The sequence below is a fragment of the Cetorhinus maximus genome, chromosome 1 (assembly GCF_964194155.1).
Source record: "Cetorhinus maximus chromosome 1, sCetMax3.hap1.1, whole genome shotgun sequence".
Taxonomy (NCBI): domain Eukaryota; kingdom Metazoa; phylum Chordata; class Chondrichthyes; order Lamniformes; family Cetorhinidae; genus Cetorhinus; species Cetorhinus maximus.
Genome location: NC_135879.1, coordinates 53,492,521 through 53,504,685, shown reverse-complemented (window position 1 = coordinate 53,504,685; position 12,165 = coordinate 53,492,521). Strand labels below are relative to the sequence as shown.

General features: G+C 44.9%; 1 protein-coding gene across 4 annotated transcripts in view; it reads left to right on the top strand.

The window, feature by feature from the left end:
- marchf1 (membrane-associated ring finger (C3HC4) 1) overlaps nucleotides 1-10,980 on the top strand; it is a 464,939-nt gene extending 453,959 nt beyond the window's left edge. For all 4 annotated transcript variants that reach the window (XM_078540780.1, XM_078540800.1, XM_078540790.1 and 1 more), the window contains 2 exons: nucleotides 449-596; nucleotides 10,053-10,980. In XM_078540780.1, the coding sequence (XP_078396906.1) occupies nucleotides 449-596; nucleotides 10,053-10,360 (456 nt within the window). In that variant the 3' untranslated portion in view covers nucleotides 10,361-10,980. The remainder of the gene's footprint in view (nucleotides 1-448; nucleotides 597-10,052) is intronic.
- The last annotated feature ends 1,185 nt before the right edge of the window (nucleotides 10,981-12,165 follow it).

The window sequence follows — 12,165 nt, the reverse complement described above, 5'->3', positions numbered from 1 at the left end:
GGCTCAGATTTAAGGTAGTTGGCAAAAAAGAGGCAATGGAGACATGAAGAGAAACTTTTTCACACAGTGAATGGTTAGGACCTGGAATGCACTACCTGAGGTTGTGGTGGTGGCAAATTCAGTCAAGACATTCAGGAGGAAATTGAGATATTATCTGAAAAGGAAGAATGTGCAGGGTTATGGGAAGGAAGCGGGGGAGTAGAACTAGGTGGATTGCTCATTCAGAGAGCCAGAGCAGACATGATGGGCCAAATGGCCTCCTTCTGTATTGTAACAATTCTGAGATTCTGTGATTCTCTGCTCTTTCCTCAGTGAAACTGTGTATTTCAAGTTACTCCAGAACATTCATTCCACCTTTCAAACATTTTTGACACATAGCATAACATAGTCATAACATTCCCCTTAGCCACAAGAATAACTCTCTCTCTCCCTCTCATATTTCCTCCAGTGGGAAAAGCTGCAGATGTCAACAAGTGAAAGAAGGAAGATTGTCTGCTCTGTCACCTTCCATATTGTGGCAATCACATGTGTTGTGTGGTCTTTGTATGTCCTGATAGACCGAACAGCAGAGGAGATCAAGCAGGGTAATGACAATGGTAAGAATAAGTCTTTTGGGAATGTAGGAGTAATTGTTCAAGTTTGCGATGTTGGTGGGAAATCCCACATGCCAAAGTGCTTATCAGGAAATCAGAGCACTTCACCGTGTGGTGATGATTTTCTGATATGTGACTGAATTCACAAAATTACCCAGTTATCATGTTCTGTGTGTCTGAGGTCCTCATTGCAGTTTTGTTTAATAAAAAACAGATTATTGCTAAATAAAAGAGACATGTTGAAGCTTTTGTCTTGCACTCATCAGGACACTTGCAAGAATACAAATATAAGGGGGAAACAACAATTTATACTGTATGTGAAGAGAGTGCTGATTGGTTGGCAAGTGGCACAGCCATGGAGAATGAACCACAGATTATTTCCACATGTTTCTATCGCACTTATATTTCACTTGAAACAAAGTGATTCAAAGTGCATGGGGTGTGCATTTCAACAGAGGCGTATTAATCCACAGGGCCTGTGCCCGAGAGCCCTAACCCAATACAGGGCCCAGTGCAAAGATGCAGCCCGAACCTTTTAATAGATTGGGAGAGGGGATTGTGTGAGAGATACAGGAAGTTTCCGTATGTTTTTGGTGGCCAGGGCCCCAATTAGTAATCCAGCTCTGAATTTCAAGTAGTCCTCAGTGCCATTAATTGAAGCACTGCTGTTGTACACTGTCACTGCAATTGAAAAGACACTAGAGGGTTTTGCACCCTCTTAACTGCCACACTCTCAGAGAGACCTCCGTTTTCAAACAAAAATCAGTAAGTTATGTTTAGTGTGTACCATCTAAAACCAAAAATTCTTATAGAAAATTATCTAGTAGTCATTTGGCAGTCCAGAGCATGTGTATTGCTGAAAAAAGAGACATGCTGTTGAAACTTTTTGTTTTGCACTCATCAGGACAAATCACAATAGTAAAGGGAACAATAATTTATACTGCATGAGTAGAGAGTGATGACTAGTTGGCAAGTGGACTTTGATTGGTAGAGGCATTTCCATGGGGAGTGAACCAGGGAATGGCTGTCCCCCAAGCTTTTGTTTAGTTGAAAAAGGTGCAATGCATGGACATACTCCTGTCTGCAAGGGACAGGGCCCTGTGTGTGTGAATATATGTGGCTTCTAACATGTGTAAGTGAGCCACCCTGTGAGCCCGGCTGATTGTTGTGGGCCATACGTCCCAACAACTGGTGGGTCATATCAAACAGCATGTACCATCTTATCATGCAGTATAAATCATATTCAAATCCACCCAGGATTACAGGTATCTCCAGGACATACAACGCCCCTCAGACTGCTGTTCTCATCACATCCTGAGATCCACACTCAGTGCCATGCGACGCCATATTAACACACTCGACCTCTCCCTCCAGCGGCACCGACTCACCCTATCTCAAAGCTGTCCTTGCCCCCAGTTTCACTTTATTCTTCGTCTCAGCCGATGCCTTAACAAGAAACTTTGTCTCTTTCTTTCAGGTGCTAAGGAATGCAAGCTCCAACAACTCATTGAATCCAACGCCCATCCCAGACCCTCCACCCCTTCCCGTCCCTCTGACCCTATCTGACTGTGTATTCACCATACCCTCTGACCTTCCCCTCTCTGATGCTGAATGTTCTGTACTCAGCAAAGGACTCAGTTTCATACCCTTCCGCCCTCATCTCAATGAATTTCGGGCTCGGCATGATGCTGAACTCTTCTTCCACCGCCTTCGTCTCCGTGCTCACTTCTTTGGGCAACAGATTCTTTCACCTGCCCCCAGTATTCTCCCTCCACCTGGACTCCTCCCTCTGGCCTCTTACCTGCTCTTGATCTTTTCATTGAGAACTGTCGGCGTGACATCGGCCGTCTCAATTTCTCTGCTCCTCTCACCCTAACCTGTCTCCTTCTGAACTTGCCGCACTCCGTTCTCTCAGGTCCAACCCTGACTTTGTTATCAAACCTGCTGGCAAGGGTGGTGCTGTTGTTGTCTGGCGTACTGACCTCTACCTCGCAGAGGCTGAGTGTCAACTCGCAGACACTTCCTCCTACCTCCCCCTGGACCATGACCCCACCACTGAGCATCAAGCCATTGTTTCCAGGACTGTTACTGACCTCATATCCTCTGGAGATCTTCCCTCCACAGCTTCCAACCTCATAGTCTCCCAACCTTGGAGAGCCCGCTTCTACCACCTCCCCAAAATCCACAAACAGGACTGTCCCGGTAGATCGATCATCTCAGCCTGTCCCTGCCCCACGGAACTCATTTATTCCTATCTTGAATCCGTTCTCTCCCCGCTTGTCCAGTCTCTTCCCACCTACATCTGCGATTCCTCTGATGCTTTACATCATATCAACAATTTCCAGTTCCCTGGCCTTAACCGCCTCCTCTTCACCATGGACATCCAATCCCTCTACACCTCCATCCCCCACTAGGATGGTCTGAGGGCTCTCTGCTTCTTCCTTGAACAGAGGCCTGAACAATCCCCATCCACCACTACTCTCCTCTGTCTGGCTCAACTTGTTCTCTCACTGAACAATTTCTCCTTAAATTTGTCTCACTTCCTCCAAATAAAAGGTGTGGCTATGGGTACCCGCATGGACCCCAGCTATGCCTGTCTCTTTATGGGTATATGGAACATTCCTTGTTCCAGTGCTACTCAGGCCCTCTCCCACAACTCTTTTTTCAGTACATCAATGACTATTTCGGTGCCACTTCTTGCTCTCGTCTGGACCTGGAAAAATTTATCAATTTTGCTTCCAATTTCTACCCCTCCATCACCTTCATATGGCCATCTTCCTTCCTTGACCTCTCTGTCTGAATTTCTGGCGATCGATTGTCCACCAATATTCATTACAAGCCCACTGACTCCCACAGCTACCTCGACTACAGATGCTCACACGTTACTTCCTGTAAGGACTCCATCCCATTCTCTCAGCTCCTTTGCATCCGTTCCGATGATGCCATTTTCCAAAATGGAGCATCTGACACGTCTTCCTTCTTCCTTAACCGAGGTTTCCCACTGCACTGTTGTTGACAGGGTCTTCAACCATATCTGGCCCATTTCCCATGCCTCTGCCCTCACACCTTCCCCTCCCTCCCAGAACCATGATAGGGTCCCCCTTATCCTCACTTTTCACCCCACCAGCCTCCACAATCTAAGGATCATTCTCCACCATTTCCACCAACTCCAGCATGATACCACCACCAAACACATCTTCCCTTCACCTTCCCTGTCAGCATTCTGTAGGGGCCATTCCCTCCGAGACACTCTGGTCCACTCCTCCATCACCCCAAAGCCTCAACCCCCTCCCATGGCACCTTCCCATGCAACCGCAGAAGGTGCAACACCTGCCCCTTTACCTCCTCCCTCATCGTCCAAGGGCCCAAACACTCCTTTCAAGTGAAGCAGCATTTCACTTGCACCTTCTTCAATTTAGTCTACTGCATTTGCTGCTCCCAATGCGGTTTCCTCTACATTGGAGAGACCAAATGCAGACTGGGTGACCACTTTGCGGAACGCCTTCGGTCTGTCCGCAAGCATGACCCAGACCTCCCTGTTGCTTGCCATTTCAACACACCACCCTGCTCTCATGCCCACATGTCCATCCTTGGCCTGCTGCAATGTTCCAGTGAAGCTCAACGCAAACTGGAGGAACAGCACCTCATCTTCCGACCAGGCACTTTACAGCCTTTCCGGGCTGAATATTGAGTTCAACAACTTCAGACCATGAACTCTTTCCTCCTTCCTCACCCTTTTCTTATCCCCTTTTTGCAATATTCAGTTTTATTTTTTAAATTTTATTTTTTATCCACTTATTTTTATTTTTATTTATTTTCATTTTATTGGGCAGAATATTGCCGTCAGCGTGCGGGGGCAGGCCCGACATGCCGATGTGTAAAATGTTGTGCAATGATATCGAGCATGCATCCTGACGTCATCACGCGTCATTTCGATATTTTGTTTGGTGGGCGCGTGCTGGAGGTGGCTGTGTGCCCGCCAAACTGTCAGTGGCCTATTAAGGCCATTAAAAAAGTAATTACACTTGTTAAGAATGCTGCCTGTCCAACCTTAAGGCTGACGGGCAGGCAAAGAGCCCAAGCGGCCTTCACATTTTTCAGGAAACCTCTTCCACGAGCAGAATGAGGTTTCCTGAAGGTTTTATAAAATAATTAGATATATTTTCCAAGCTTCACAAACATGTCCCAGCTCATGTGACACTGTCACATGATAGGACATGTTTAAATAAATTTTTACTTTATTTATTAAAAGCTTTTATAATCCATTCAATCTCCCTGAAGCACAGAGGTTTCTGCACTCCTTCATGCGCATGCTGAGCGCTACTGGCCACACATTACTCTGGGCGAGCCTTAATTGACCCACCTCCATAAAATGGCGGTGCACAGCCGATCACGGGTGGCGATTGGCTGCGCGCGCACCCCCACCTGCTCCTGCCCAGCCTGCTGCCATAGGAAAAATTCTCCCCATTGTTTTATCTCCATCTTTTATCCTATTGTCAATTTTTTTCCCGCCACCGTCCACTCCCCCCGCCCCACCCCTACAAGGGCCATCTTGTTCTTGTTTTCACTTTCCAGAGTGCTTACCCTTGTCCTGCTATTATCACATTCTGCTTTCTTACCTTAATGCCACCATCAGCACCTCCTTTAGCCAGTATCACCACCATTAACACCCCTTTGTCCTTTTGTTCATGACATCTCTGGCAATCTCTCCTTTGCCCCCACCTATCACTGGCCTTCTATCCAGCTTCACCTGCTCCACCCCCCTTAAACAGTATAAATTTCATTACATTTTTACTTCTCCTTAACTCTGAAGAGGAGTCATACATACTCAAAATGTTAACTCTGTCTTTCTCTCCACAGATGCTGTTAAACCTGCTGAGTTTTTTCAACATTTTCTGTTTTTGCTTCAGTATAAATTATTGTTCCCTTTACTATTGGCAATCTTGCGTTCTGTCCTGATGAGTGCAAGATGAAAAGCGTGTCTCTTTTTACAGAGAAATATCCATTCAAATGGTACATGGGTATTTTTTTACATGCACCAGCAGAGAACAGTTATTAATTGTTCACAAATGGAGTGACATTGTTGCAGTATGCAGTTTATTGGGATGGAAGAATATTATAACTAAATTAAATGAACTTTTTGGTTTTCAATCATAACTTTTTTTACATTTACTTTTAGGCCAGGATTTCCCGGTCAGTGAGTGGGGGGTGGGGGGTGGTGGGGCCACTCGCCGACACGTAAAATGATGCGGGATGACGTCGGGCGGAACTCCCAATGTCGCCCCGCCTCATTTAAATTTTCAGGTGGGTGGGGGCTCAGCAGAATCAGCTGTGCACCCGCCGACCTGTCAATGGCCAATTGAGGCCATTAACAAAGTCATTAACCTAATTAATGGACCTGCCCGTCCAACCTTAAGGTTGGCGGGCAGGCCAGGAGCCCTGGTGGGCATTAGAAAAAACATGAAACGTCATCCACAAGCAGGATGAGGTTTCATGTAGGTTTTTAAAAATTTAATAAAAGTGTATTTAAAAGTGATGGACATGTCCCAACTCATGTGACAGTGTCACATGAGGGGACATGTCAGGAATTTCTTTTTCTGTTTTCAAGATTTTTTATTGTGGAGCCGATCTCCCTGATGGGGAGAAAATTCTGCCGTAAGAGTTTTGTTAACTTGAACAGCTCCAAATGTGCTAGCTTTAACAGATGCACGGACGGCCCAATTTTTCACTTTGCTGAAGGCATTGGAAAATCCACAACTACCCATTTTCCACCCCCACCAAAAGCTAAATTACCTTTTCCACTCTATAACAAGTTTGCAGACACAGCTGCAGTTACATGGTGGCTGATTTTCAGAAATCAGTTCTAAATAGCTAAGAATTGGTGCAGTATCTGCCAGAAAGCTAAGGGATAATTTTAACTTTGGGTGACTATGTCAGCCTATTTCCACAATTATTCATAAATCTAGATGCGAATTTGGGGAGATGTAGGGAGCACACAAGTGACAAAAGAAAAACTTGTACGTAAATGAAATCCAAAGGGATGGTAAAATGTCACAACAAATTCAAAAAATCTTTAGAAAGGCTCAAAAACCATCTCAATGATTTAGCAAAATTGGCCAAGGCTGAAGAGAGACAGTGGATGGAATTTAATGCCCACCTCCCACGTGAGTTTTCAGGCAGGGGCATTTAGTTGAGTAGGAAGGCGCATGGAGGGGATCCCACCATGTTCCTGCCTCTGCTCAGATTCCAGGATGAGAAGGCTCTGACCTACCTGCCCTGCCAACAATTGAGACCCTTAAGTGGGCAATTACTACCCACCAGAGGGTACCCACATGGGAAGCCCAGAAAGCAAACCCTGTCATGTTTGTTTGAGGACTCCTGGGGAGGAGCAGGGGAGGGGGGTGTCATGTGCTCCCTCGGTCAAAATGATCGAGGGACCCAAACATTGGGAATGAGGGGCCCACTAAGAACCATTCCCCTGCCCTTGCCTCTGACACCCTCCACCTCCCAATGACCTCCATCCGCCCTCACTGACCTGGGCCCCTCACTGATCCTGGGCCTCTGGTTGGTTCACAACCGGCAGCTCCTACCACTCCCCTCTGATTAGCTGGCAGTTCTCGGCGTGGTGGTATTTCTGCCCTCAGGACCCTTGGTTCTAGGAAAGGCCCGTCATTTAAGTTAAAAGCAAAATACTGCGGATGCTGGAAATCTGAAACAAAAACAACTGGAAAATCTCAGCAGGTCTGACAGCACCTGTGGAGAGAAAGACAGAGTTAAAGTTTAGAGTCCGTGTGACTCTTCTTCAGAACTGACTGGCACTTAATTTGCCGGCTTTCCCTAAAGGAGGGACTTTCGCCCTGCAGCTAAAAGGCGAGACCCCTGTTGTCTGCATTAAATTCTGTCAAGTCAGTGGGAATTCACTCTGTGGAGAATTTTCGTCCCGCCCCGTCGGGGGGGTTGTGCGGGGGCGAGCTCAGGCAGGCGCGGACCCGATTGGCGCCCCCGATCAGGTCCGCGGCGCCATTTTACGTGGGCGGGCCAATTAAGGCCCGCCCAGTGTGACGCGCACCCGGAAGCGCTGACCACTCCCTGTGTGGGCAGGGAGGCGGGGGGGGGGTTCCCTGAATCGGGAGTGTGCTCTTTCACACATGCGCGCGAAAGAGCTCATAAATCTTCCTGAGGCACAAAGGTGCCGCAGGGGATTAGTTTTAAGTTTTAACAGTTCAATAAAGTGTTGAAAAAATTTAATGACATGTCCCCTCATGTGAAATTATCACATGAGCTGGAATATGTGCATTGATTTCAATAAAAAATTTTGAGAAAATTTAAAATCATTCATGAAACCTCATCCCACCCGTGGATGAGGTTCCATGAAAAATGCGAAAGCTGCCTGGGCTCCTTGCCTGCCCGCCAACCTTAAGGTTGGACGGGTAGCTCCGTTAATTATTTTAATTGTTAGTTAATTGGCCTTAATAGGCCTTTGACAGTTCGACCTATTGAACTGAAAATCTAAATGACGTGCGGTGACATCGGAACGCACGCCCGACACCACCCCACGTCATTTTATGCCTCAGCGGGCAAGCCCCGCCCCCGCTCGCCGAGCCAAAGATTCTCCTCTCTGTTTATACATTGCCAGTGATTTTCATAAAGTCTGGTCAAATCCAGAAGTCTTTAAAAATGGCAGGTGGGACCTGATGCCAGGATGCCTGCCCCAGTGCCATCACTGGCAATTTTCACTGGCACAGGATAAGGGTGCGGGTCGTGACCCTGCGCCCTGCACTCCCAACTTGGCTAGTTCCATTCAGGGGGAGGCATTTCATATCCCTCCCCTTCCCCAATACTTGCAGTTTCCATGGAGTCAGGCCAGCCTCTCGAGGACTCATAGTACATGATCCTTCAGAGGAACCATAGAATAGATTCAAGAACCTTTTGAAAGGTATGTTTAAAAGGTCTATTCATGCCCTCATGCCCCCCATGCCACATCCATTCCTCCATACCTCTTCCATGGCCCTTGCATCCTCAATGCCCACTCACCCGGTATGCACTAAAGAACCAATGAGCCACTTAATAACAATGGCAAGTCTTGAAATGCACTTAAAAAAACACCCATTCAAAAATCTCCTTTGAACAAACTGCTGCTCTTATAACCTCATAAAAGTGTCAATCAGACAGAATCATTCATAGTTTCAATAACAGAAGCTATACCTCACTTCACACTTCTTAATCTGGCCCAAAAAAACATATAGACATTGAAAAAGCAAATCAAAGAAAGGTTAACTTATCATGACCTCATAAAAATGCCAATCAAAGATTTCAAAGCAACGCTCCACTTCAGCCTGAGTAAACAGACCCCTGCTGAGCTGATTCATTAGTTAATCTTGGAGTTCAGGCAGGCATCCATAATGAGGCCATCTAAGAACTGTATCAACAGAAACAGATGGCCAGTCATCTGTTTCTCCAATAGCATGGGGGCATGGAGATGGCATGGGGAGTGGGTGGGGTGGTGAGGAGGTGTGATGGGTGAGGGCTAGAGGGCCTAATAACCTTTTATACAACAAGGATGAAGTCCCAGAGAACCAAGGTAGGACTTCAAACAACCCGCCTCAGCACTCTTCCACCTATGTGCTGCATTCTAACTGCTTAGGATGTTGGTGTGCCCAATTGGATCCTGGCCTAACCTCCCCAGAGCAAAGATAGTGCGTATGGTGGCCATTTATATGGAGATGGGTCTGCTGAGTCGGGAAATCTCCCAACTCAAGCCTTGATGGTGAAAATCGTACCAAAGGCAGATCTTGGTCCACAAGCTGACTCATGCAATTCAGAGAAGGGGGTGACCAGTTTCCCTTTCTGCCCACTTCTCCCAAATTCCATTTATGTTCCCTTTGTCTCCCTTTGTAAGGGGATGATAATATCATTAACGCAGAAAAATGTTTTTTTCCTGTCCTAGCTGCTTCCCTGGCATGGTCTCTTGTTGCCAATAGGACTCAAAAACTCTCTTGAAAACAGCAGTAAAACTCATCCCATTTGGCAGAGCAGTCTCTAAACTTAATGATAGACCTGTTTGAGATCAAAGAAGCAGAATTTCCCAGCCTAGAGAGGCTGGTCCCCTGGTCCAGTCTACTTTGTATCAGTGGCCTTGTTTAGGGAAGGCTGAGGCTTTGTCCCAAAGCTGGTCCGCTGGCAACTCTGCCTAGGACTCAGGTTTTTGAGGTCTGTGCCAAATTTGCAGCCATTCAATCGCACATGCTGCTAAAATTACTGCAGCAGTCACTGCAATTTCAGGGGCCCAGAGCAGTTACAGATACACAATAGACAGCAAGAACAAAGTCCTATGATTTTCTTTTGGGAGATAACTTAGCAATCTTTAAATTTGATGCTTGGAAAGAAAACTTTGAATTGTAAAGAAAAAGAAATATGATTGTGTTGGTAATGAGTAAACATGTTAGCTTCTTTTATTAGGTGTTCTAGAATGGCCTTTTTGGACAAAACTGGTGGTTGTAGCCATTGGATTTACGGGAGGCCTCGTCTTCATGTATGTACAGTGTAAAGTCTACTTTCAGCTGTGGAGAAGGCTAAAAGCATATAATAGAGTCATCTTTGTACAGAACTGCCCAGACATTGAAAAGAAGATTGATGACAAGAGCACCTCAAATAGTCAAAACTCTGGAAATAGAGAGAGTGTAACTGTGCCAGTGTCACAGACAGAAACAACCTTACAGAGGGCACCAGAGGTGCAGGTTGGCATCCCTGAAGTTGCACCAGTGTGATGTGTGCTTCTGATGTTCATTTGAAGAACAACACATATTCTTCTAAATCAGTTCCTTTCGGAAGTGTACTACAAATTAGTAGGATTAACGGTCATGTAGTCCTTTCCAAAACCCTACAGGAACTAAGGACGCAACAGAAATGATCAGTAGAAGAACAACATGTCTCTGTCTGTGGAAATGAACTATTTAGTGGTGTATGAAATGGTACTGGACATGGTACAGGTGATGCAATCAGCATTACTAAGAATGTGTGCAATGTCATAATTAGGAATTTGTAGAGAAGCACTTTTTAATTTTACAGCCTTTGCGATAAAATATTTTGCTATAGTTAGGGTCTATTTTGAAATGTTAATCTTGAGAAACCAGTCTTTGAACAGTGTAATAGTTGTGATATAACCCTCTAGGCTTATTACGCCTAAGCTAGGTAATTCTCTCTAATGAAACATGTTGCACAGTGTATGTTAGTGAGGTGATGAGAAATGCGAAGATTGACATTTCTTGTTGGTTTCTAGCACACCAAGGTACTCACCTTGGTTTAAGTTTACATTCTACTAAATAGCCAGCGATGCGAAGAATCCTTTGAGAAACATCCACCCTCCTATTATCGCAGTTAGATTTTTTTTTAAATATTTAACCGTTCAAACAGTAAATTCTGGTAAGGGAACTGGTATCCTGGGAACTGTACTCAAAATCAGTCAAAAAACTATTAAGAAATCCTATTACTCTTTTAAATAATGTTGGGTGCATTTTAGTCCATCGATAACAGTTCTCTTCGAAACTCATATGGATTCCAAGAATTCATGTTTTATGCAAGATGAAACATGTTATGAGTCAGCTTGTCACCATGTTAATCTATCAGTATTAGCAATGGAAGAGCCAAGAAATGTTTCCTCCACTGGTAGGTCACTGCCTCAGCCAAAAACTGGTACTGTACCACTGGGAAATAGCTACCATAGAGTTATATCATCACACAGTTCTATAAGGGGTACGACCAAGCAGAATGTTCCAGAAGATTCAAAACATACAAAGAAGCTGAATAAACTTTGATAATTCACTGACCCTATCAATAGTGATCTGTTTAATCAATAGTGATCTGTTTAATAACGTGCATTGTGGTGTAAGTCATTTACACCTGTCAGTACGTTATCCCTTTTATCAACTAGCACTTCCACTTGAAGCAATGCTCCACACTAAGGGCCCTTTGCTTTACGCACACTTCTTAACACAGTTACCTACAGGCCATAGGTCACCAAAGAGTTTTGTTGATCTCTGTCTGGCTTGTCTATTATAACATTGTACATGGTTTGAGCAACTGTCGAGAATAAAGCTTTATGATAGATATGGGGTTGGAAGGGACATCAACTGTAGGGTTAAAAAATGTGCAATCAAATGTTTTTCCACCCTTTTAGTATGTGCTTCTAAAGTACAGGTTCAATCTGTATTGCAAATCTGAAGAATGGATGAGATCATGGTATTTAACAGAAACATAGAATGTTGGCAACTTTTTCATAACAATTCTGCTTAATCCCAAGATTCCATAGTTAGGTGTAATAATTTAATGAATGGATATTTTACAGCTGGTCCAATAATATTACAAAAATAAAGCCCTGGAAGGCTTGTAGGTAGCTATGCCTTTTCCAATCATATGGAAGTGATAAATCATTCCAAAGACTGCTTTTCTCCCTCTCGGTTCAGCTTCTTCCCATAAACGCTAGCCTTGCCGGCAACGTCCACATCCCGTAAATGAATTTTTAAAAAGTTAGTCTTAGGAATCTTATTTGGCCTAAACCTGAGTGTTTGTGCAT